Here is a 27,445-nt window from a genome sequence, read left to right as displayed (position 1 = left end):
CTGACTCAGTTGTGTGAGGCCCCTTGTACAAAGGCATTAGTGCAAGGGCACACTACGCATGTGCAGTGCTGCAGCACCCATGGGGCATGAGCCCATTGCATTGACGCTGTGCTGGGAAGGCGCTGGGATTCTGCCCTACAGAGTGAGATTGCAATGCCTGAGAGATGTAGTAGTCCCATCATGTGTAAAAGCTTGAAACATGCTTGAGTTTCATGCAAATATAACACAGAAGCCAGCTTCACAGGTCCCGTGCACCAAGTGACTTAAGAGGGTTTGCCAATCTGCCCTGGGATATTGTATGAATACAACAGGATTTGCTATAGAAAATTATCACCTGGGCAATCCCCAGAGAGTAGATGAGATCTCAGAAGATTGTATTTGCTTTTGGATAAATAATATTTTTTCAATAGTCAGTGTATAGGCTTCTACATCAGGATCATCAATAATTGTTGCACGTGGTGACTGTTGTTGGTTATGCAGGTGTGAAGTTTGAACACCTACAGGTGCTGTAAAAGCCTGTACTATCTGGTAAAAGTCATTTGGGAATGCATTCTAACACATGGCAGGTATTAACATTTGCCTGTTTTTGTAGAATCTATGTCGTTTTAATCAAATGAAGCGGAACAATGTAGTTCTATTCCACTTACACAGTTTGAAGAAATGACTAATTCCTACGCTAAACTGAATAAATACCAACTGGTAAATGTCTACGTGTTCTAGTTTTTTATTATTATTATTTTTATTACTGATTTGAATTTTAAAAATTTCTTTCATACTTCCAAAACTCTGTATATGCCAGAGTAAAGCCATTCAGAAAAGAAAAGAAACAATGTCAGCTGGAGAAATTTCAAATACCATAGTTATGACATTTGGGCATGGGACATGGATGCAGGTATCTTCAAATTACCAAGCTTTTCTTACTTGCTGAGTGTTGCATGTTTGCTGAAAAGAGCAGAGTGATGTAAAGACTAAACATATTCCCATGCAGCAAAATATTCTCCAGTGTTAGTCAGATAACTAAAGCAGCTTTCTTCTAAATTATTGGTGTATAACAAGTGAAAATTTCAGTGGCACTACCAAAATATAAGTATCAGTCTTTTTGTGGATTTGACATACCTTCATTTTATGTCTACAGTGTTTAATAAAATAAGACCAAAAAGCAAGGTCAAACACTGGCTCTATGATTGCTTGTACTGCTAATGTTTCACGCCAGTTCCATTTTTGGATTGCTATTGCAAAATCATTTTCTCTGATAGAAATCTTCCACAGGGGGTTAATGTTGAGCTTTGAGGGCATGAAATATTCTGTGAATATTTGGGGTCATGAATCAGTCCTCAACCTGCTTTTATTAAGGAGTAGTTGAATACAATAGCAAAACAATTAATTTCACTGCAGAAACAATGTTGGACCACAGTGCTAGTCCTCCTGGCTCATCACTTCTAACAGTGAATTTGGAGTAGAAGGATGTTTTCATGCCTATGTGAAGTGACAGCCAGCTGAAAATGTCCAGATAGGAACAGATGTTTTGGCTTCACATGATGTGTCTAATCTTTGCCAGCTGTCCAAAATAATGCACAAATTAACGTTTAATCTCTCTCATATAAATGGTGTGGTAAAGGTATGAAAAATTGAGGAATTGTGCTTTGATTTAATTCATTCAGTATCTTAGATTATGCTAGAGTAAGACAATAAAATTACTTCTTTTGGTTGTTAATAACTCGTTTAAGATAACAACAGCACTAAAAAAATAATTATTCAATTGTCTTTTCACTTCCTGAGGTCTTTATTTTTGAAATTCTATTCAGTGTACACCTACTGATATAAGCACACTGAGCAAGAAATATATGGTGTCTTTTTTTTTTTTTTTTAAGTGCCTGGCTACATTACTCTCTGTACTCTCATTTCACTAACAATGCTGTCTCCCTGCCAATGAATCATAAGATCTCAATCACCTTCAATAACACCATAGTCATATCACATTTCCTGTGTTACCTTGCTTTAATGCAAACTCCAGCTTACAAAGAACTGATTTAACTTAGAAGTTAGCACTGCTTTGAGCAAGGGGTCAAATCAAATAACCCCCGGAGATCCCTTCTGGCCAAAACACCCTGATTCTGGTGCTTGTTACACATGCAAACTGATGGACTGTAGCATGCTTTTTCTTGTTGCTAAGAGTAAGGCTACAGTAGCAGTTTTATGGTTCAAATTAAAAACGATTAATATAGTGAATGATGCATACCTTAGCATGTAGCTATAAAGCCTAGAAATACTGATGATACAAGGGAAAATTCATATTGGAAAGATAAGTTTAAATTCACAGGAAGCACCCCAAGAAACCATATATACGATCTATATTTGTAAAACCCTTAATATAGAATACTATCCACTAAGTCATGGGCAGTACAATAGACTTACAGCAATTGGAGTGATTAATCAAAAGCTGTGATTAAACCAAAATTGGTCTCCTGAAAGAGCCAACCAACTACTGTGTAGATCAGCCAGGTGCAGCCCATCCATATATGCTTTGGCAACATTCTTTCATAGCTGATTATTATATGGAAAACTGAAGTCCATTGGATTTCAAATACATTTTAGGCCAGGTGTGTAAAGAAAGGAAATAAGTTACTCCTTATCAGAAAGGAGTGAATTAAATCATTTCATCATCTTATACAGCAAGATGGGCTTCTTTTATATTAAGTATCTGTTCATATTTCCCTAGTAGCATGAGCAACTCCATGGCATACACAAAAGGAGCTGGATCATGTGCTCATTGCTTCACAGCAAAGCCAAAGCTGAAAGGCTTCCTAACGTAACTGCCCATCAAGGTTTGGGGCTACACTTTAGTGAACACTTAACCTTAAGCTCGTGGGCAGTGTTCAGTGGGCTTTTCGTGTATTCAGAGCTAACCATGTGCTTGAGTATTTCAGCATGTTAGAAAGCCTATATTCTGCATTTAAAACAAAAGCATGAGAAGTTAATGTTAGGAAAGGAAGTATTTATCTCCAGTCTAACAGTGTGTCTTCAGTTCCTTCTGATCTCATCTTTCTTACCAGAGACATTCCCTGTTCATATAGCACAGGATGTTAGTATCTCCAATCAGATTGGGAGATCAAATTAATTTTTAATTGCACTACCACAGGAAAAACTTCCATAAGTGCAGGAAACAGTGATGGGCAACAGCTGTACTGATGAGACCATTTGCCTCTTAAGCCGCTGCTCCTGCTTTGGCTGATGGCAGCAGCTGTTTGCCCCCCATGGGGTCCTCCATTTCACTGCTGGTGGTGCAGGGCTATAGGGAGAACATTTGCTCCTATTCCCAAGCAAATGGGAGGGCCCCTGTGCCTGGCTGTTTCCTCCCTATTCCCCCCAGTCTCACTGCAGTGCCCACACTAAATTTGCTCCCAGGTAAAGCTCATTCAGCCTCTTCTGCTGAGGGGTGGTGAATCAACAGACCAGAAAGTCACTTAATCTTCAGATCTTGTTGCGTATTAAGTACTTTAAAGAAAAGGTTGAGTTTTGCAAGGAGCTAAAGCCTCGTGGTGATAGGATGTTTCAGAGCAGAGGGAACACTTGGCGTCAAATCACTCCAGGCAGAGAAAGCCTGGGCCTGGCTCTTCCACGCCTTCAGTAGGTACCCTGGGGCCTGAGCCTCTGCCCCTCTGCAGCTTAGCCCTGATGTTTGTCTCACAGGTCAAAACAAACTCACAGCAAGTTTGGGGCTGAGAAAAATAAACAAATACATAACACCACGCTTTGTGCTGTATTTGCCCTTTCCTTGAAACCTACTGACAGCTCTGCTTAGTGGATCTAATTAGAAGTTACAATCTTTTTTTTTTTTTTTTTTATATGTATATATTCCTAACAACCAGCAGGATTTATCACAACAGAGCTCAATACACCTCTCATAATCATTCTCATGAACATCCTGCAAGCATTTTTGTAGCTAGCTGTCCAGCCAAGTGTTTAGAGCTTAGAAACTTCAGTGTTTGTTGGTGAAAAAAATATGCAGGCTGTGCCGACCTTTCGAAGTCTGACCAGCTTTAACTCATCACAGTACCAAGAAGCAAACACCTCAGACAGAGGTGATTTAGCAGCTGACTGGAGCACCTACCATCTATATTTTACTGTGTTTACATTTTCATTTTCTCTTGCTTCTTTCATTTAGGAAAATTGACGGCACCAACGTAGAGGAGGATCACATTGAGCTGACAGAAGAGGGGCGGCCTGTGCAGGCCAGCGCCCGCAGGCCGGCCCTGTGCAACTGCTACTGCTGCGGACTGCCCAAGCGCTACATCATTGCCATCATGAGCGGCCTGGGCTTTTGCATTTCCTTTGGGATTAGGTGCAACCTGGGTGTTGCCATCGTGGAAATGGTGAACAATAGCACTGTTTATGTCAATGGCAAACCAGTGCTGCAGGTGAGAAACGATCCTCCTTTCCCTGTTGTGACCCGGCCCCATTGCAGAATCATTGAAGTGCCACATATCAAAGCACTGTATATGTGTAGGTTAACAACTTAGGCAGGCACACATGTGAGTCTGGATTCCCGTATATGTGCACATGCTTAACCCTTATTTAGGTCTCTAAATCACACTAAAAGTCTGTAAGGTCTGAGCATTTGCAATGTCATACAGAGTGTAAGTAACAGAAATGAGAGCTGAGTTGGCTTGTATGTTTATCATGTCCCCAATCTTTTTGTCATAGACAAATTTTGTTGTGGTGGCAGAAGCTTTTACTGTTCACTGTCTCTCGGGGAAATGCACCCTGATGCCAGTACAGAAGGAATGATCAACTGCTGTACATAACGCTGGGCACACTCTATTCAGATTAGTGGATGACTTTCAAGACCTTTAAGTAGTCATTTGGCAATCTGGCAACAGGTTTTATGGGCTATTGACAGTGTGGATTGTTGTCTAGAAGTATTTGGAATTAGGTGGCAAGCTATTTCAAATCTGCAGTAGATTACATGGTTCATAGCAGATGCCTACAAACTTTTAAAAATGCACCCAAGGAAATGCAGATTCAAAGCATATCTTTGTTTCTCCACTCCTGCCTTGGTTCAGGGTTGTGATATCATAAATCTCTTTCTGGACTTTATAAACATGAATGTATAAAATTGACTTATTTTTGGATCCTTTTATAATATATTATTCACAGGAATATTGACTCTTACCTGACATTTCCGCATATTTCCCTTGAGATATCACAAATATCTGCTCTGTTTTGGGCATGATATGTGAACCCTCCTGATATGGGAACTTTCTCCATGTCACATGGTGTCTTTGCCTTCAGAAATTAACACTACTTAGAAACTAACCTGGAAAACACTAGCAGAAAACTAGGTATTTAAAAAAAGAAATTCAGGTCAGCACAGGAAAGCAGATCTCTTGACAGAGTTTACATTGGTGGGGAGGGAAATCCTTTAGCCCCTGTAAAACGTGCCTGGCTAATTAATGCCATCTTTCTCCCAGCAAGTCAAATGAGGAGCTGTTTTGTAGTTTGCTTGTTTGGAAAAAAAATCAACCTACTGAGGGAAGCTGGTTCTTGCTTTTACACACACGAAGTAATATAGAAAAAAAGAGATGTTAAGATCTGTCACTTTAGTTTTCATATTTATGTAGTGTTTTAGTGACAGTTTTAGTTCAGAATCTAAAAGACAATCTGTGTCGTTTTCTCTTAAGACGATTAAACACCTTTCCCTGCCATGTAGTTACCAAGAAAATAAGCATGAAGCAAAACATCATGCTTTCTCTTTGCTCCAGAACAGCCCTTCTGAACTGAGGGTTCAAGGAGAAAATGTCGACGCTAACCTTATGTTAGTGTGATTATAAAGAGTCAGGTGCTGTTCTGACCTCCCAGAATGAAGGGCAGGAGGGGCACCCTGGGTCACCTTTTCTTCACTGCCCCTATGTTTTTTTCTGGGCTTTGGCCATTGCTCTTCCAAGCAAAGTACATCAAAACGGGCTCATCACAGAACAGGAATGACCTTATTCAGGATGAGTTTCAAGAAGACTGAAACTGCTTGGTAGCCAAGGCTGAGGTGCATTACAAAAGCGTTTGCCTTGGCTGTAGACATTTTTGACTCTGAAGCACCTCTGACCAGCCTGGGGGTGGCCTTTGGTATCCAAATCCAGCTCAAAGACTGGCATCACTTTTAATAAAAGATACACTAGTCAGCTAGCTAATGTCACCTATCTTTATTTCTATATTGTCTTCAGGTGTTACACCCTCCTCTCCTTCTCCCATACACATTTTCTGCTCCCATACTACTACTTAATGTAGATGCTGGATGGTCAGAGCTTGACCCTGATGAGAGAAAACATGGATAATACAGAACCAGCATGACCAGATCAATTCAAAGAGGATGAGCAACCTTGATAACTGTGTAAATGGATGTGTTCATTGAAAGGTAGCTGGTCCTTGTTATAACACTAAGCAGGCCTGAAAACAAAGGTTTCAGCCCAAAGGGAAGCAGTGGCAAGAAGCAAAGATGAAGGTCCATCACCAGCTGCCCTTTGGCTGAAACTTTTTCCTCTCATTCACCCTGATTATAAGCTAAGAGCAGAAGCAGTAATCTCACAAAGCAATTTGACGTCTTTTTGCTTGAACTGGGAGAGGGTGCAAGCTCAGCAACACCAGTGCAAGGAGGCTGTCTTGATTTGCAGGATGGGGTGACTTCCATTTGACTTTCAAATAGCGTTTACCTCATAATCAGTATGCTTCATTTTACAGCATTTTTTTGTTTGTTTCCTTTGCAGAAAGCCCAATTCAATTGGGATCCAGAGACAGTGGGACTCATACATGGCTCTTTTTTCTGGGGTTACATTGTGACACAAATTCCAGGAGGGTTCATCTCAAACAAATTGGCTGCTAACAGGTAAGAAAACAATAATTGAAAGAGTTAAGACCTACAGCTTTACAGATGACTGTTTAAATGATGATTACAAAGTAGTGAATAAAAGTGTTTCAGGAATCTGAAGCTGAACTTGCAATATGTCTATAACCAAAAAAAAAAACTAACCCTAGATTTCTATTATTGATCTGATTTCTGATAGTCCCAATTTAACTCATTCATCTCAAATATGTACACATTTCTTGTTTTCTAAACAATAATGCTTCCTGGAGACTGTTAGGAAAATCATACCTGGTATTTCAAACAATGCTTGTAACATTTGTCTTTCAGAAGTTGCCTTAGTGCTTCATAGCTCATCTTACCAGCAAATGAGTTTTTTTCCAATGAAATTTGACTTTTCTCCTTTAAAATTTCCCAGTGAATTGAAATGTCTTCCAGAATTTTTGAAGCTGGGCACGTAGGAATTACATGTTCTAAAGGCACAAACCCATCCTCATGCACACGGACATCTTGTCTGTGGCTGGATACAATACTTATGTCTGTAATTAGGATTGCCTAGAACTTTTCTAATAGAGCCTAATGATTTCTCTTTGGCAAACAATGAGCATCTATATGGATTTCTTCCATGCTCATTGTGTTTGTGGGCTGGCATTTTTTTTTAATTCAACTGTTTCTGAAAATGATAAAAAAGTAGCTAATTTTGCCAAAGATAACTTTAGTGTTAGGCTTTACTTCAGAAAATCTTCAGAATTTGGACTACGATCACATCTGAAACAGGGAGGTTGTCTGAAGACAGCTGGTTGTAAATGAGCTCATGAGATGTGCATGTGAAGGAAGTTTGGGATCTACAGATGAAAGAGGATTGGCACTCATACCATTCTCTGCAAATAAGATATAACTTATCTACAAAGGCTTTCATAATAGGAAAAAAATCTTTAAGACCAGATCTACATGGTTTTGCCCGAATTCAAAGTACTTTGCTCTCTGTATTCTACAGAGAGTTATAGGGGTTACAAGACTGGGCATTCTTCCCACCCATATCCTTTATGAAATGACTTCAGGATAGAGTCATCCCATAGAATTCTCCAGAAGTTCAGCCCCAACTCACCTCTGTCCATAACCCAAAGTTCCTCTGCATTCAGTTTGTACTCCTTCTTCAACACTACTAGCAATCTGTTTTTCATTTCTCTATCACATAAAGTGCCTAAACAGGGTACTTTTCACTCTGTTGAATAAGCCAAACAAATTAGCTAAGCTTAATAATTTCCCCAGTGTTTCCACTCTTGCCACCAGATTTTGCAGCAGAAGGGCCCAAAACCACAGATGTGCACACTGTTGGCTGAATAATTCAGCATATTATTAATTTGGCTTTCGTTCCCTTTATTTTCTTACAACCAGTAAAATCAGCTAAGTTTACCCTCTAGCTCAATTTATTCTGTCAGATGACTGCTTTCTTAGGTACATATTATGCATATGCACAGAAAGCTATACTTCTGTCCCCAGGATACTTTCAGACTCTTTCAGAAATTTCAGACAATACAACACCACATTATTGATTTGATTAACATAACTGCATTTAGGAGTAGAATTTGCTCAAGGAACAACACCCCAAAGGATGATCTCAAAGAGAATTCCTGTTTGTAATAATAGGGATCACAAATCTGGCTGACTCCACATTTTTCCTTTATTTGTTGTTTGCCCAACCAATTTCAGCTTGGGTAGTTTCAGCAGTGGTATTGAGTTTCTGTTTCAGGGGGGTAACATCTGCTTGCTAAGACCACAGGGCAGGAAACAGAGCTGGGGATTGTCTGTGAACCCACCTCCCCTAGAAAGACAAATGCTTTCTATTTCCCAACTGCACACTGGTAATGATATGTATTATTCTGTCCTGTTATTGACATTATAGATTTAGGTATAGACTCTTTTGTCACCTGTTTAAATCCCGCTCAGCACTGTGGAACCTTGAACGCACATGGACCCTTCCACACCTCAGGCATTTCTCTAATGCAAATAGTTATCTATAATAACGTGGGATTAAGATGGATCTCAGCTGAAAATAATGAGTGATATACGGTTTTGCACCAAAGTCATCTGAAACTGCATAAATTGCTTTATACATGTCCAAATTTGTATGGATCTGCATTCCCCCCAAAAGTTCATGAACCATTTAGTGACTATGTCCCTTTATCTTTCTGCTTATCCTCAAACATGCATAATAGCAAAATTTCATCATTGTTTGGTGGTGACAAGGAGACATGAAACATAAGGCACTCCATTATATCAGTTTTCAGTAACAGCACCCTGCTGACCAGAGGAGTCTTTTGCTGGAGAATTCTGTTTCGATCCAAAAGTAGCAGCTGGCCAAGGATCATGGTGGTGAGGAGAAAAGAATATGTCAATGAACTGAAAAGAACTGGGATATTCTTGGTCACGGTGGAGACCAGTTTCTTTGGGATTAAAGGCAGTGAACTGCTGGAAAGATGCTGGCTATTTGTGAAAACAATACTTAGCTTCTTGAACAGTAACACAAGAGTGTCTGCTTCTAACAGTATAAATCATACATTTACAGTAGGTGTATTATGGTTGGCATTAAATGAAGTAGCAAAGACTGGAAAATCAATACACAGAGCTAACTGTTTGGATAAGAAAACACGTTCTCTTTCTTATGGCTTATTCTTCCACTTGCTCATTAACTTACATTTTAACATAATTTGCTGTAGTTCCCTGAGATGGTTAACCGTGTTATGATAACACGTGATATCAGTATTAGTGGCAAGGAAGAGGCAAAGTGCAAAACTTTTTTCTTCTCTGATTATAACAGAGAGCTAAGTAATACTTTTTTCTCAGCTAGATGCTTACTTGGCTTTGAAAACAGTCTCCTAAATGTCAAGATACGATCAGAGGCTTTGTGTGCCATTTCAGATTTTCAGACCGCTTTCTATATAAATTCATTCCTTTGTTACTTCCCTCTGTCAGCCTGCCCAGCCTCTTTGCTTTTGTGTTCATTTGCTAAGTGCTTTCTTGTCATTCAGATTATGAGCTGTCTAGGCATTGGCTGTTGTTTTCCTCAATAGGTGTACAGAATTTAGAGAAAATAGCGTTGATCTCTGACTGTAGATTCTTTGCGCTATAATGCTACCATTAATACTGCTATCAATAATAAGCCCAGATTCAAAATATGAGGTGATGAATATTTCCTGTGAATGTTTCCAAAAAGAAATATAAACAATCAAAATCCTTATAACAGAAAGAAAGAGAGAGAGAGAGAGAGAGAGAGAAAGAAAAAAAGAAAGAAAAAAAGAGGAAGAAAGGAAGAAAGGAAGAAAGGAAGGAAGAAAGGAAGAAAGGAAGAAAGAAAGAAAAAGAAAGAAAGAAAGAAAGAAAGAAAGAAAGAAAGAAAGAAAGAAAGAAAGAAAGAAAGAAAGAAAGAAAGAAAGAAAGAAAAAGAAAAAAGAGAAAAAGAATCTGACAACAAAAAGTTGTGACACAACAACCCCATGCAATGCTAAAACCTTGGGGCAGAGTGGCTGGAAAACTGTGAAGAAGAGAAGGATCTCGTGCTTGAACATGAGCTGTCAGTATGCCCAGGTGGCCAAGAAGGCCAACGGCATCCTGGCTTGTATCAGGAATAGTGCAGCCAGCAGGACCAGGGAGGTGATCATCCCCCGTACTCTGCTCTGGTGAGGCCGCACCTCGAGTGCTGTGTTCAGCTTTGGGACCCTCAGTACAAGAAGGACATTGAGGCCCTGGAACGCGTCTGGAGAAGGGCTACAAAGCTGGTGAAGGGCCTGGAACACAAGTCCTATGAGGAGTGGCTGAGGGAACTGGGATTGGTTAGTCTGGAGAAGAGGAAGCTCAGGGGAGACCTTATTGCCCTCTGCAACTACCTGAAAGGAAGGTGTGGGGAGCTGAGAGTCAGCTGCTTCTCACACATAACTAGTGATAGGACTAGAGGGAATGGCCTCACGTTGTGCCAGGGGAGGTTTAGGTTGGAAATAGGAGATATTTCTTTCCAGAAAGAGCAGTCAGGCATTGGAACGGGTTGCCCAGGGAGGCGGTGGTGTCACCGTCCCTGGGGGTGTTCAAGGCAAGGTTGGACGTGGTGCTTAGGGACATGGTTGACATTGGTGGTAGGGGGATGGTTGGATCAGATGATCTTGGAGATCTTTTGCAGCCTTAATGATTCTATGATTCTATGAAAGTTCATAAATATTTTGAAGTGGAAGATGATAAATAGCTATGCATAGTAAGATCTGTGTATGTATTTAGTAGAAAAATGAAAAAGGAGAAAATATTTCTACTATCCAGATCTCATGATTTCAGATCAAATATCTGTCTAATACCATTCATACATCAGAATGAAGCTTAATGTGTCATTTTTGAAATGCCACTGGCATAGCAAGCCAATTCAGAACTTGTTCAACATCACTGAATTTGAACAGTTTGAAGAAGGAATGTGAATTATGGTCCTCAAACAGCAGCGTGGTGCCAGCTAGCATCAGTGTAGCTGGGAACTGGGGCCCTTTGCCACAAGGGAGTTCTTGACTCTCAAGGTGTCACCTTGAGTCTTGGAGCAAGACAGGGCAGCTCTGAGCTGAACTCCCATCTCCTAACCTGCTGTGGTCCCCAGGGCTATCAACATCTGCAACTTTCTATCTACAGAATGAATGATATCCCACACAGAGGCAGTCCACAGGGAACCAGGCATGGTTGCTTTGGGTTGCAGACAACATAAAGATGACAATAAACTTTTGAGGATTAACAGGAATCCATTCAATTTAAACAGTGCTCAGCAGTTGTGGAGAACCCTTTCTGCTGGTTCTGATAGTTTTCAGTTCTGTAACAGGATCTAAGAGGGGATCCTCCTGTATATCAGCTTCCACAGATGCTAGAGTCATGAACTCTTGATATTCAGAGTGTGTGACACAGCTTTTGAAGACCATTTGTGGTACAGAAAGGAAACCAAGCCTTCAGTCAGCCAGGTGTGAATATATATGAAATCCTTATGGGTCCCTTCCAACTTGGGATATTCTATGATTCTATGATTCTAATAAATCAAATATAGCTCAAAATTCCTAATGGTATTAATTTAAATGGTTGTTCCAAAAGGTTGTTCTCAGTCTCTTTCTTGGTTTCCAGTGGTGTTTTCCATGGTGCAACAGCCCCAGCTCTCCAGATGTCCTTTTATGAACTATATAAGGGAACATGTGGGCACCCAGGGATGCTTTTTCCTTGCGCTTCAGCATCGGTGCCTGGCAAGCCTGCAGCCCATCTCATACTGCAATGACTTCCCTGTGTCCCAGCTGTCCATCATGTCTATTGTCACTATGGTTTATTATTGACACAATGCAGTAAGTGTGCACCACTCTTTGGCTAAACTTAGGAAACCCCAAGTCCGTGCGGGGAGAGCTCCCACAGACTGTGGTAAACGAGGCAGACCCAGCTCTGAGTGTCATCCCAGGGCCTCTGACTGTCCTGGAGTTTCAGTGATGCTGCTCAGATCTATAACTACCACACAGAGGTTTCTGCTGCCTGTTTCTCTAATGGGTGGTAATACCTGGAAAACTGCAAATGATTTCCCAAAAGCTATAGGCTTCAGGGGCATTTAGACTTGTACCCAGCTCTAGAAAGTGCTCTTCCTAAGCAGGATAACAAAATATTTATATCATGGTTTTCGTAGAAACCCTCTTGTAGAAACATCTCTTCTATGCCATAGTTACAAAGGACACTTGCTGCTATTATTTAGAGAACTAATGTTGGAAAGGAGTTAATCTTAAACTGTTCTGTTCTGTTTTAGCAGCAGGAAGTGAAAATAATCAGCACACTCACATATTTCTGAAAGGTACTTACATTAGGCTTTACTTGATTTAAGTTAAACCCTACTGATATAACTGAATTCAAGTACTTTCAAGGATAGATGTGCTTCTCACAGTTCAGGTCTCATATAAACAGCTTAGCTACCAGCTCTTGGCATAAAAACACCCATGCCTAGTTCTCTGATATAAAGAAAAAGCAAACAAACAAACTCAGAATCTTTGTTTCTGTGTACATTAAACTCCTCTTTCATTCAGGGAAAAAATGCATTGACATTATGGGGACTTACCCCCTTTTAATAATAAAACGGCTTATGACTTGGTGGGCAGCGGTGAGATTGTCTTTGAGACTGAACCTAAGTACAGTCTGAAAAGTAGATAATAACTATATTCTCTTCTATTGCTACCTTTTTTTTTTTTTCCCAAAGGGTATTTGGAGCAGCTATTTTTCTAACATCTACACTGAACATGTTCATCCCTTCTGCAGCAAGAGTACATTATGGCTGTGTGATGTTTGTAAGAATTCTGCAAGGTCTGGTGGAGGTAGGAACACTCACCACTTTTGGGAGATTTGGTTCTAAAACATTATAAAAATTTTGGTCAGGTTTTCTGATCTCTCTGCAGTTTTACTTGGTACTCATTTTTTCCATTGGTATTTTTAGGATGATATTTTAAAATCATGCTAATTTATATTTTTAAGTTTATCTTAAAAAGAGATAAAGAGTTTAGGTTTATAGTGCTGGAATTTTATCTAGCTTAGAATATTTGTGCCATCCATGGCACATGTTAAACAGCATTTTTACCCCAGCACACCTTACCATTTGACTTATTATTCAAGTAAGTTTACCATCTTCATACTGCAAAAATGAAGGTCTTCCAGACTTACTTAACCATTTCTACATAGTTCCGTGGTGACAAACAGTTAGACAGGTTGACAGTGTCAGCAACTGCTTGAAGTAGAAATGCAGTGAAAGCAAATCATATGATGTGTGAAATGTCTAACAGGGTGTCACCTACCCAGCCTGCCATGGGATGTGGAGTAAGTGGGCTCCTCCACTGGAGAGAAGCAGGTTGGCAACCACATCATTCTGTGGTAAGTTGATAGGTTTGCAAGTATATAGACGTATATTTTAGTCATTTTATGATTTACAAGAGAAATGCGAACCCTCTGCCTTTTGCTGCATCTGCCCATGGCCACATTAGCTTGCACTCTGAGCTCAGGAACGAGTCTTTTCTTTCTTTTTTTTTTAATGTACCCCCTTTATTATTTAAAACCAATCCTCAAAATGACTCCAATAGTAAAGTAAAACAAGTCTAGAGATGTCAGATGAGAGAAATTACTTCAGGGATTGTATTTGTTATATGTATTGGATTGACTCTTCTAATCAAGTATGCACTTAATGATTATTTTAAAGGACTTGAGGACTTGGTCAGGCTTGTACTTTGCTCTGCTTACTGGGTTCCTTTCTAATGTTGACAGCCAACTTTCTAAAAGATGGTTGGTGGGAAGTTTGAGAAGACTCTGGGGAGAGGAACCCAGTGGAAAGATGGGAGAAATCAAATTCTTTCATTCCTTTTGGAATCTTTCTAGCCTCTGGCAAGAACCATAAACCTTGTTATGGAACAGGGAGCAGGAAAAATACTGAGGTTTACACCTTGTTCTTCAAGGATACTCTCTTTTTGGTCACAGCCACGCTACAAAAAGTAATTTTTTTTTCTTCTTTTAATTCCATTCCCTGGGTAGCAATTTTTGAAAAGAGACGCTGCAGGTCACTCTGCACCACCACATTGTCTTGCTAGAAAAAATGACTGTGACTCTCACACCTTACTGGCCCTTTCATTTCTTCTTTTGGTGAGCCTGTCTGGCTGCTAATTCCAGAGAAAACTGTGAATGCTAGTATCTCTTCATTGACTCCAGGCTAGATTTGTGTAGATGGCTACATGGGAGGAAGATAAAGCATAAACAAAATGTACTCCTTCAACTCTCACCCTAAAAGGTCCAGACATGTGGAGTACAGAGCTGAAATGTTTCTCCTGCAATTTCAGATGAGCTGTGTTGGGAGTGATGGAAAAGGCACTACTCATTAATTCAGTCTGTCATTTCTCATCCTCTAAGACACACTCATCATCTGTATTTGGTGTCCTTTCCCATTTGTAAAAGTGAAATTGGACAGGTGAGCCAGTGTCTAATAATACTGAACAAAAAACAGAAACAGTGATATTTTGAAGAGTGAGCAGGTCAGAATGGAGGAGTAGAAAACAATAAAAACAAATGTAGGTGGTAGGATAAAGCCACCTGCAGATAAATGGCTGTTAGAGATGATATTCAATAGAAAATGTAAGAGTCACAGGAAAAAACAGTCTGTCCATTAGCAGGGGAACTGGAAGTCTTGGGAAAATACAGCACTAAAATACATGTGGAAAGGTAAAAAGAAGAGTAAAATGTGAAAAAAAGCCTTCTTTAATACTGTGGGAATTTTATTTTTCTACAAATGACTCCGGGATATAGCGATTATTTACGGGTTTCAAATTACTGCATAAGAACAGACCAAAGAAAACCCTCCACCCTCAATGCTGAATTCCTAGCACTGGGTAGAGGAAGATCTACCTTGTAGCTCAGCACCCATTTCAGTTTCTACAGAGCAACAATTCTTACACTTGAAAGGTGAAGAGGAACAATGAAAAAATTAGGAAACACATTCCCTGATTCTCTATTTTCTTGCCTGGGGCTTTGCTACTGCTGCAAGAACACTGACTTACACAGAGACAAAGGAGAAGGGTCACTTCTGATTGCAGAGAAGTATTTGCTGAAGAACAGACTGAGGTGTTCCTCTGCATTTGCCAGCAGTTTTAGGTTAAAGGTGTTCATTAACAAAGCACGTAATAATGTCAAAAACTATCTGATTCTCTGGAATAATTCAAAGCAATACGTCTCATATGTGAAGCCACTGGCATTGTTTTGAACTGAAATCAAATGTCCAGATTACATAAATTCACCTTTGGATCTTCATGGAAATTCCTTGCCAAACATTTAAATACTCAGCACTTTCTGCAAGTCACTCAGCAATATGTTTCACCAATTTTACATATTTCCCAATCTGAAAACCTTGGCACAGCCCACTTTTTTATCTTTTTTTTTTTTTTTTTTTCTTTTTCCTGACAATATTTGGCTATATATTCCAGCTGTTTGTCCATGCTGCTGACATGAACTAAACATGGTTAAACAGACTCATGGTTGGTCTGAACACTCCCGCCACTCATGGTGCTTGTTAGGTGGTGGGACTAGAGCCACAATACAAGCTTCTCGGCATATCTGCAGCCATTGGGATTTCTGGACACCAAGAAGGCTTTTGAAACTTGGGCCACTGGCTCCTCTGGACTTTACCTTCTGTGCCACAGGGTTAGGAGGGACTCTCCTCTTGAGCTTATAAAACATGCCTGAATGGTTGTACGCCAACACTGTCAGCTTTGTGAATCCCATTTACCCATTTTACAGACACAGCCCTTCTAGCTGCAAAATGAGCTGGGTGATCCCATCCCACTGAGGGCGAGTCCTTTTCACCATCCCAAGCAAAATTTCACAGTTCTATCACATATCCTATCATGTATGTTCAAAAGAAAACAAGGTGCTGCTCAAACAGAAGCATCCCTCCAGTTCTGCCCCTGTGTGCACCTGCCTATACTGGCTATAGTGAAGACTGGGCTCATCTATCTTTGCTGACATGTCTTCTTCACCCTTTTTCTCCTCAGGGTCTTATGCAGGTGCAGTGGTCGCCATGCCATTGGCAGGTGTGCTAGTACAGTATATAGGATGGTCATCAGTCTTTTATATTTATGGTGAGTTGCTTAACAAAGGATCTCTTCTCCTAGACTGGTACTGCCAGCAGTTTTATTAAGTCTATGTATAGGGTATGAATCAAAATCATTCTGGGGAGTGAAGTGGTTACAAATGGATCTTCCACTTTATTCTCTACTTATTGCAGCTTCTAAGACTTTTGTTTTGTAGTATATTGTAGCATGTTTTAAAATTCTAAAGGCCAGACTACAGCCCATGGTCACCCAGTGACAGAACTGGATGCAGTTGTGCAGGTTGCTCCATAGCACAAACACTCAAGTGTTTCGTGTCCCAGAGCACATGCTACAGCGTGTGGGGCAGCATGTGCTGCCAGCGGGGAGCCTAATGCCTCTGAAACCTTCTGCTCTGAGAAATCTGCCCCATGTGGCTGAGGTGGGTTTTCTCTGTCTTCTCTGGAGACACAGAATGCACCATAAGATTTGCCATTGAAATCTGATTGTGAAGTCTTTGTATGCAGAGTGTGACAATGTTAAGATGAATCTGTTTAGTTCCTACTCCTGGTCCCACATGAAACTTTGCTTCTGCCTTTTCTCTGTCCCATATGTACCACGTCACATGAGTGACAGAATACTCAAATGACATACAATATACACAGAGTTGGGAATCATTTTTTCTTCCTTCCTTTAGCATATTTTCTATGCAGACTTGGTTTATTTGGCTCTTGAAACAAACTTCAAGGCCTGTAGATATTGAAGTATGACTTTATTAGCTTTTAAAACCAAGCTTTGCTTTTCCTGCCTCTCCAGGAATGTTTGGGATAGTTTGGTACTTGTTCTGGCTGCTTCACGCCTATGAGAGCCCTGCTGCACATCCAACAATAACCAGTGAAGAAAGAATATATATAGAAACAAGTATTGGAGAAGGAGCTAACCTAGCTAGTGCAAACGTAAGTAAAAAAAGCTTTTTAGTGGCTGATTATAATTTATGAGCACTTTGCACAATGCTAGCGTATAATGGGATGGATACTGTTAGCTTCATAAGAACAGCAAAGCTATTTGTGTTGATATTTAGGGGCTTTTCATCTTATGAAATCTGCAGGATCAAGCTCATGCAGCTGGAGAAGTTCAGCAACAGGCAAAACATGTAGTGCTGTTTCATCTCTTGACTTATAGAGCACACCCGATCTAGGGAGGGGAAAGGAGTGGGGAGAGCAGGGAACAACGCACTCTGATCTCCTGATCTTGAGTAATCACCAGGTTAGTTAAAAATAAAAATAAAAAAATTACCAGGTTTGTTTAAAAAAAACAAAGCTTATGGAAATACCTAAATAAGAAGCTGAATCCAGTTGTTAAATTATCCATCTGCCTTTTGGGCTCCTGCCAAGGATGATTGAAATTCCGAGAGCTCAGACCAGGATTTCTGCCCTGCTCTCTCTCACAGTACCTCAGTGCATTATTTTAAGACTTCTCTCTCCAAGAGGATCTGGAAGATCCTGCCAACTTAAAAGCAAAATCCTATTTTCCTATCACAATTCTCTCCGTTCCTTTAGGTTACACTTTTTTGCTAGATGTTAAAACCAATGATATTTCTTGATATACATTCCCTTCTTGGCTTTTAGTCTTGAACATTATGAAAAAAAATAACTCCAAACTCTTTCCTCTACATGTTTTGGATAACAGTCTTGGTGAAAGTATGAAGTATCAGACTCCTTTTGGGCATGCTCCTGAAAATTGGCTGAAGTTACTCAGGTTTTGTTTGGAGACACACACGTGTTCCTGGTCATGCTTTTGCTCTTGCTGTACAGTGGTTTTACTGCAGAGGACACTAGTAGCACCATCATGTGTTCATACATGTCTGCAGGCAGACGGTTGCTTGTAGAACACAACTACAATTTTAATGAAAGATGAATACTAATGTGTATTGCCATAGTTACTTGGTTTACCTTCTGGTTTCAATTCTATTTCAAGTGAAATCTGAAGTGTTTTTTTTTTGTTTGTTTATTTGTTTGTTTTCATTTTTGTTTTTTTCCTGCTGTATGGAATACTGAAGCATAAATAGAAACTGGAAACGCCAAAAAGAAGTTATATAAATTAAATGCTCTGCCACAGACTTTTTTTGCTGAATTAAATGAAATAGGTTGAAGCTGCCTGCTGCTGTGCTAGCAGGTGTTTTTTAGCTTGGAAAATACTTTTTTCATAATCTGTTTGCTGGAATGTCTCAAACCTCATTATATCAAAGAGTTGGGAACAGCACAATATTTTATCTAGTTTTCTTTGACTCTGATTGATCCTGTTATCCCAGCTATGGGATTTCAGAAGACCATTTGTAATTTCAGTAAACAGAGCAATAATAGTACAGTAGTAATCCTAAAAATCTTATCTATTCCAAGAAAGTTTCTCTGCCTCTCTTTAACCACTAATTCAGGACATATCTTTTCATCCATTTTTTGTTGTAAATTGGATGCAATATACTGAATAGTCCTGATAATAAAAGATACTCATCTCTTCATTCTGCCTTATGCCTACTCAAAAATGCCTTTTGTTTTGTTGTTGTTTTTTTGTTTTTCCTAGAAATTTAGTACTCCCTGGAAAAGATTTTTCACTTCAATGCCAGTTTATGCAATCATTGTGGCGAACTTTTGCAGAAGCTGGACCTTTTATTTGCTCCTTATAAGTCAGCCTGCTTACTTTGAAGAGGTCTTTGGATTTGCAATAAGCAAGGTAAACATCTGAGACGAAGCAGTGACCTTCAGACCCCACCACAGGAGATCCAGAGTGCTTGAGGATCTCCAGATCCCTCTTGAGCCATTTCAGTAGATTATTCCCAGTAGCTGGGATGGCATGCTTTTACTGATCTGATAGATATGAAAGCTTGCTAATATCAAATTGTTAACAAAAAGAAAGAACAGGAAAGTTACTTTCATTGATAAAAAAGAAACACATAATCAAAAACAACAGGTAAGTAAAGAGAAATGCACATTTTGTTTAGTGTTACCTGCCAGATTTTCACTTCTGCTCTGGCTTCTCCTCCTGGGCCAAGAGGAGGTATTCACATCACCCTGCTTTGGGCATCTACTCTAACTAGCTAAATTAAAGCAGACTTGTGCTCCTTTGCTGGTCGTTGGAAAGAGGAAAAACTCCTTTGGAGCACCAGCTCCAGACTTTTTAGACAGCGTTCTCTTCTTTCTTTTTATTATAGCTTGGGTCCTTTTCCTGTGTCCGTTGCATAGGCACAAGGACTCAGAGCTGGGAAATACCTGGGAGAAAAGCTGGTACTACCTGGATGGGAGCATGCTGGAGTCTCTCAAGCTCCTAGAAATCCTTAAAGCTGGGATAAAGGTAGCCTAAGGTCACCCAGATTTTGTTTGCAGGTCCTCTTGGAGGAAGGGTCCATAATCCACACAAAGATTCATGCTAAAAATGTGTCTGAGAGGGGAAGAAAAAAAAAGGTGAAGAAAAGAGATACAGTTCTTGATCTTTTCCCCCTAAATCCTGAGGAAGTATATCAGCAGTAAGCACTCGTTTGTCTAATTGCAGGTTGGCCTTTTGTCTGCAGTTCCCCACATGGTCATGACAATCATCGTACCCATTGGAGGGCAGCTAGCTGACTTCTTACGGAGCAGGAAGATTTTAACCACTACCACTGTAAGGAAGGTCATGAATTGTGGAGGTACTACTGGATTCTGAAAATACAATATTACAGTTGTGTGCTGCACCTGATGCAGATATCATAGTTTGGTCCACATTTTATTGTAATAAGAGAAAAAATTCTAGTTTACTTTTGCAGTTGATTAATCTGAAACATTTAATGGAGAGCAGATGTTAGATGTCCTCATGCTGTAAATCCTTACCCATCAGGCACATCCTTTTACAAAGGGAGGAGGCAAGATGCATTGTTAATAATTAGAAAGGCAATAAGGACTCGCTCAGATGAGATTGTGATAAAACAGGTCTCATTCTGAAAATTTGTATTGACTAAGCTACCCATGTCCTGTGGTGCTGGAGAGACCCCTTCCCAGTGGATACAGCTTTGCATTAACTAGCTGTGTTCCTGTGTGCTACTTCCAGCGGAGCCCACTGACAAATTTAGGCTGGAGATGTCATGTAAAAGAAAAGTGGGGGATGGACTGACTCATTTTTACTCAGCACAAAATAATTTATTTCTAGTTTAGTCACTAGAACTGAAAAATCAATGACATCTGCATGTAACTGGGATATACTAAATTAGAGCAAAAATTTGAAGCCAGATAGCCTGTGGAGTCATGCTCCTGTGCCAGATCCTGGCTTGCATTATTTATGGATGGCACAGGCTCCCTGAAATAGAGATGCCTGCAGTCAGAGATGCCACACAGTTTGGCTATACATCTTCACAAAGAATTCTCATCTTCTATTTATTCATTGTATTTTCAGGGAGTACTTTCAGTGTCACTCAAAAAAAATAAACAGAAGGACCATAATGTTACATGTTAGAAAATGATAGTTTCCAGTAATGCCAGAGACTAGAAGTTGCCTGTGACACCCAGGCATGTCCTATTGTCTTGATGAAACACTTATCTGAAAAATACTCTTTTGTTCCATCTGCCAAGAACTTGTCACATCACTACAGCCATAAGAAATTGAAGGCAAAATGTATTTTTCTCCTTACCCTGTCATGTATTTTGTTCTGTGAATTTTACATTGCTTTTCACAGAATCACTTTTTCATTGTTTCTCTTTACTGCTCGATGAATTAACTTCCCCTGTTCCTTGGGTCATTTATACAACAACAGGGAGTAAAAAGTATATTCTGAACAAAAAGAAAAAAAAATTAAAATATTCCTGCAAGTATATTCTCAACAATAAATATTTAAATGTTCCTGTGAATCCACAAGGCTGCCAAGTATATTCAAGAATAGCTTTAAGATATGACAGAACTTTGAGTCATATTAAGCTACTATTTTGGCTAGACCTTAATGGTATCTCTGTGACTAACAGCAATTAGAATGTAATTTATTCCCATGTGTTTAATTTGAAGGCTTTGGAATGGAAGCAACCTTGCTTTTGGTGGTTGGCTATTCTCATACAAAAGGTGTGGCTATTTCCTTTCTGGTTTTAGCAGTAGGTTTCAGTGGCTTTGCAATTTCAGGTAAGAATAATCTTACTATTGATTTTATTATTAATAATAAAAGTGATGTTACTGTTGTCACTATCATAATTTCTATTATTGTGTTTCTTCTTAGCATGGCTGTTTATGGGGTATTCCCTACTACTTCCTAGATCAGGAATAATTTATTTCTATATCTATGAAACATGTTGCATGTAGAATATGAATCTTTGAAAGAACCTGCTCTATATTGTTTCCATTTTACAACAGCTTTGTGCTGTTTGGTTTCTAATGCCTATTTATGGTGTTGGACACCTCTTATCCTTCCATAAAGGGTATCTCTTAAAAGAGGGAGAAAGAATTACTCTGGAATTAATAGTTACTCAAAGGGTACTGGTTGCAACCCCATGGCCAACTGTAGCTGCCAGTTTGCTCTTTCTAGGCCAGTTCCACCTCTGTTGTGTCCTATAACCACCCCTTCTCCAGAACAGCTGTTTCTGCCAGTTGCATGGGGCTTGCCAGTCTCAGACTGACTTTGTAGCTCCAACACTACCTCTGCTATAAAAAATAACATAACTCTTATGAAAATGGAAGCCCACCAGCTGGAAAATGCCAAGGAGATGAACAAAACTGACCAGCAAAATAACTGCTGGTCTTCAGTCTTCTCAGGATTACACAGATGGGAAATAGTTGTGCTACTCAGTTATGAGGTTTTTGCTTGGCAGGCCATTTCTATCAATCAATTTTTATTGTAGAATTTTCCCAGCACTCAGCTTTTTACTGTACGAATCCTACGAATTTGGAATTCATCACCCTTTCCTGTGATCATCCATGGTTCATACGACTAATTTTCATTACTTAACGCACGATTATTATCTGAGCTGATTTTTACTCTTTGTTTTTATTTCTTAATGAAATATTTACCCAGAAGATATGCTATAGTCAGGGTAATTAATTTTCTTACTGTTTTATATCCTGATTTTGTTGTTGGCTTTTTGTTTGTTTGTTTCAGTATGTTGTTAAAATATTCTTTAAGGAATTGGAAAATGTATTTAAAAAACACTACTACATAAATAAAAAGAAAACTTTTTTAAAAACATCAGACAAACAAACATCAGACCTTCACTTCCTAATTAAAAATGTTTGCTGAGTGCATTGTTTCAGTATAAGATGGGACTTCCCACTACCAAGAAGCAAGAATAAACTATATTTTCCATACAACATGGTCCCCATAGGTGGGGAAAAAAGGGTGTTTGAAAAAGAGAAAAGAGTTACAATGTATCTTCCATCTTTATCACTAAAAAAATACTACCCTTATATGTGTTTTCCTACCTGTTTCCGCCTTGTTCAGCCAGAATGGCTGGAGAAAACCCTGTTGGCTTGGTAGCACAAAGTTGACTATTTCTCTTATGTGTTGTAGGATTCAACGTGAATCACTTGGACATAGCCCCGCGTTACGCCAGCATTCTGATGGGGATCTCCAATGGCGTGGGGACGCTGTCAGGCATGGTGTGCCCACTCATTGTTGGTGCAATGACAAAACATAAGGTAACAATTCTCCATGTCTTCTAGGAAAAGGATTACATTATGCAGCAAAAGACATTTCAAAGCTTTCTGGGAACCCCATTTCATCATCAATCTCTGCAACTTCTTTCTGTTGTTGTTTGTTTATTTTAAAAGTCCACTTCTACAACAGTGCAGGGGCCAGATTCTCAGCTATTAAAAACTGATTATCTGTGTAGGGAGATATTATTTTATACCACCTCAGGCTGAGTCTCTGCAATATATCTATTCTACTAGGAAATGATTAAGGGGCCGACTTGGGAAACTCCTCTGCAATGCAACTCTGGTAGGGTTCCTAAGCAATCACTGATTTACGATTAAGATTAACTCAGTTTTTAGTGAGAGCTCAGCTTTTCCAACTCCATGAATATTTCACATTGCAGAGAGAAACTTCACTGTGCTAAAATATAAGCAAACAAAAACCAAAATAACAAAACCCAACATTTTTCTATTGTATTAGCCATTATTATGAAATAAAAAATCTTCACAATACATCTCATATATTTTTCTATCTGTAACATCAGGAATCAAACAATGATCACAGTCATTGTTCAGTATGTGCTAATTCATGGTCCAATTCACACATTAATATTTCTTTTTACTGCAAACTTAATGAGACCTGCACTGTTCTTTCAGACCCGTGAAGAATGGCAAAACGTCTTTCTGATTGCAGCCTTGGTGCATTACAGTGGAGTGATATTCTATGCTATCTTTGCTTCTGGGGAGAAGCAGGAATGGGCTGACCCTGAAAATCTCAATGAAGAGAAATGTGGCATAATTGATCAAGATGAACTGGCTGAAGAAACTGAGATGAACAATGAAACTTTTGTAAGTCCAAAGAAAATGTATGGTGCTACCAGTCAAAACAGTGAAGTACAGAGAAGGGAATGGAGAAAACAAAAGCAAATAACTCAAGACATGGAAGAACAGACTTCTTACCATTATGAAAATGGAAATTTTCAAGATTTGTCATAGTACTTGAAATTGTAAGGTTTGTATAGCAGCTAGTCCCATCTCCCCTTCTGCCTAGCTGCCCCAAATCATCTGGTATCCATATTTATTTTCTTATTCAATTGTGTAAAATTGGCCTTGTGCCCAGACACAAGGAGTGGTAATTCCCTTCTAGCAGTGTAGAAGATATTTAACAGTGGCACTGAGAGAAGTGACACTAGGTCTTCACTCTGCCACTGGATCCCTTTGGGAGAAGCTCCTGTGCCTGGTAGGAGATGAACAGCCCTGGTAAAGATCCTGCCTGGTGGAAGCCTATGACTGTGGGAGCAATGAGTGCCCTCACCTTCTCATCTGAACAGAGAAAGGACAATGTCATATCAAATGGTGGATCCACAGTGATATATGTGGTTACTGGGGCTCTAGCAGTGTGAGAGTTTGCCCTGAGGGACCCTGTTTTGCCTTTTTAGGATTCTTGTAGGTTGGCATTTGAGCTGCTTAACCCATGTCAAACTGCAAGCTCATGCCAAAAGATCAAAGTGGAGGGAAAAAAAGATTTATGACATGAGGCTCTAATTAATTACTAATAGTCACTCAACAACAGGAAGAGGAACATATAGCAAAGATGGCACAGTATTGCTTCAACAGTTCCTTTAAATTGATCATCAGTCTGCTTTATATGGATAGTCCACAGGGTCTGGATAAGGAGATAAAATGGATACTTGTGAGATTTGTCCCCCTCCAAAGATTTTGTGCCGGCATGAAATAATTTTGAATACAAAATCATCATTAGTGATGTAATATTATTAATCCTTATGAAAGGAAATCATCATCCTGCTGGGATTAGGTTTCTCACTCAATTCATTATTGTGAAGTCATTTAAATATATTTTTCTAGTATTATAATGATAGAGTTCCTGTGTCAACCCCAACAATCTTTATTTAGGCAAATGAGCTTACACAAGTAAAGTCTTTAGTTCTGGATCTATAACTTTTTTTTCATCTATGCCACAGTCTCACTGTTGCTACAAATGAAGCACTGTACCATCTAAGAGTTAACAGAATATCTGTGTCTAAAAGTAATTTTATTTTGCTATAGGTATATGGTTTACAATATAAAGTGGCTTTAGCATTTTCCTACACGTTTTAGAATCAACCAGTGGAGCATGCTGTGTCATCACAAACAGTTAGCTGCAACTCAGAGACCCACTGTGGCATTACTATTCATTTCAGAATGGAGAATTTCAGTAAGATATGATTTAAATTGTCTTACATTATTATTGTTGCCTCATTAAATCAAGTGAAAGCGATTCTGTCTAGTCTATGATGTGCTTTGTGATATTTCATTATTATTGTTCTCATGTACCGTATATAGCCACTGTGATGCACACAAGATGAGAATATTTCTAATATTCATTTTGCTGTTTTGTTGAAGCACAATTGAATACTATGAGTGGAATTACACTTGTACATTCATTTGAATCTGTGGATGATTTATATTCCCTACAAATGTAACTAAACACGGAGATTGGGAAGTTAGTGAATTCTCTTTATGTATCACTCCTTCATTTCCTACCCAGCAAAATCCAATCTACAACAGTATATATGGATGAGAAGTAAAGTGAGGTGAAGGCATGTCTAATGTCATTTCGATGAGGATTTTTAATTGGTATTATCAGTTAATTTAATTATATGAGCATTGTTATGGTACAGTGCAATCCTACCTCGACACAATGCGGTTTATTAATAAGCCTCTTCAAATATATATATAGATATTTATTCAAAATTTTACACTTCAGTTTAGACTAGAGTTGTTTATTTCACTATTGACTTTTAGAACAGATACAGGAAAATATAATCTTTCTTGCAGGTGATAGTCAACATTTGGGGATTTAAGTGGCAGGAGGCGGACAAATGCTCTCACCAGTATATCAAAAAAGCTGGACCAGCTGATGTCAAACTAGGTTGCAACATCCATCACATCTTGTGATAAAAAGAAGGCCACTTCTTTGCATATGCACAAAACAGACAGCTTCTCCTTCCATCTTCAATCATGTTATACGTAGTTACTACAGGAACTCTTTATCTGGAAAACAGCATTATGAAAGGATTTAATATAAGAATTTAACTATAATCTGGCAGAGAGGAAAGAGGAAGAGAATCAACTAGCTTTAGTAAGAGAAGACCACACAATGATTTTTCAAGTAATAAAGAGGGCTAACACTACTGTTTCACTAGGAGGAACACAAAGTGAGTGAATGTTTTTATTATGACAAAGAATTACAAACATCCTGAAAATTTCAGATATAGCCAAACATGAGAGCTCGGTTGCCTCTGTGGTCAGTGTAGCTGCTATTTCTTGCTGACATAGATATGCATCACAGCTGTCAGAAGTGACACTTGGTACAGCGTGGAAGAATCATTTCATATCCACAAACAGACCACACTGATTTAGTTCAGAAAATGTTTGACTTCATTGAATAGTTGAGCATTACTTAAAACCTTGAAAGAAATGGTTCAAAAAATTTTGAACAAGCTTTTGCATATAAGCACTTTATTTTCTAAACGTAACTTCCACTGGCACAGTATTATGTCTGAGAAGCTGAAGTTATTTATGTACTGCAAAGCTACGGCTTTCCGGAAATCACATTCAGATATTTGGGCCTTCTCCCTTTCCTTTTCATCTGCTTTAAAATTTTCTGTTGTATTGCATAAACTGTAAACACCAGCACTGGTTGAAGTTACTTTTCTTTCCTGGAAATCTTTGTTACTTAATCAACTGTTTGATCTACTTTGTGGCTTCCACATTACTGTATGACCAAGAATGAAGCCAATTTATTGAGATTAAATAGGCTTCACAACTCCAGGATTACTGGATCTCTTTATCTGCAATCTGCTTCAAGAGTCTTCTCTTGTGCGATCTGAGAGAACACAGTCACTGAGGGTGTTTCTGCTAAAACTGTCTTCTTAAAATATGTTAGAATTTGAAACATTTAAAGAACCAAGAAAACAACTGACATAACCCTAAGCTGACTCCTAAAAAGTTGCAGCTCTAATGTTAAAGGATGCAAATAACCCAAATGATATTTTCTAAGAAATATTATTTTGATTAAAATTCAGTTATTGCATTATTTGCAGATTTTTCTTTCCCCATGTCAAAAATTGCTTCTTCACATTTTCAAATATAAAACAGCACTAGTAAACTCAGTGTTTGATTTGAAAATAGTTTTCTGATTGTAGAAGGAAGAAAGATTTGGTTTATATCAGAAAAGAGATCTGAATCAAGCTAGAGGAAGATACATCCCTCCTCAATGTCAAACGGCAAAATAGACAGGCCACAAAATAATAATTTGAGTAGAGGAAAAGTAGCACAGTAAGTCCTGGGTGTAAAT

General features: G+C 39.0%; 1 protein-coding gene across 1 annotated transcript in view; it reads left to right on the top strand.

Annotated features, from left to right (window-relative positions):
- SLC17A8 (solute carrier family 17 member 8) overlaps positions 1-25,621 on the top strand; it is a 28,780-nt gene extending 3,159 nt beyond the window's left edge. The window contains exons 2-12 of the mRNA XM_080565347.1: positions 4,166-4,418; positions 6,759-6,877; positions 13,095-13,209; positions 13,672-13,759; positions 16,417-16,503; positions 17,269-17,408; positions 19,033-19,182; positions 19,999-20,131; positions 21,475-21,585; positions 22,964-23,091; positions 23,743-25,621. Coding sequence (XP_080421473.1) covers positions 4,166-4,418; positions 6,759-6,877; positions 13,095-13,209; positions 13,672-13,759; positions 16,417-16,503; positions 17,269-17,408; positions 19,033-19,182; positions 19,999-20,131; positions 21,475-21,585; positions 22,964-23,091; positions 23,743-24,081 — 1,663 coding nt within the window. The 3' untranslated portion in view covers positions 24,082-25,621. The remainder of the gene's footprint in view (positions 1-4,165; positions 4,419-6,758; positions 6,878-13,094; positions 13,210-13,671; positions 13,760-16,416; positions 16,504-17,268; positions 17,409-19,032; positions 19,183-19,998; positions 20,132-21,474; positions 21,586-22,963; positions 23,092-23,742) is intronic.
- The last annotated feature ends 1,824 nt before the right edge of the window (positions 25,622-27,445 follow it).

This window comes from Anser brachyrhynchus, assembly GCF_964034855.1.
Source record: "Anser brachyrhynchus genome assembly, chromosome: 1".
NCBI lineage: Eukaryota > Metazoa > Chordata > Aves > Anseriformes > Anatidae > Anser > Anser brachyrhynchus.
The sequence above is the reverse complement of the archived record's forward strand: the minus strand, read 5'-3'. Positions and strand labels throughout refer to the sequence as shown.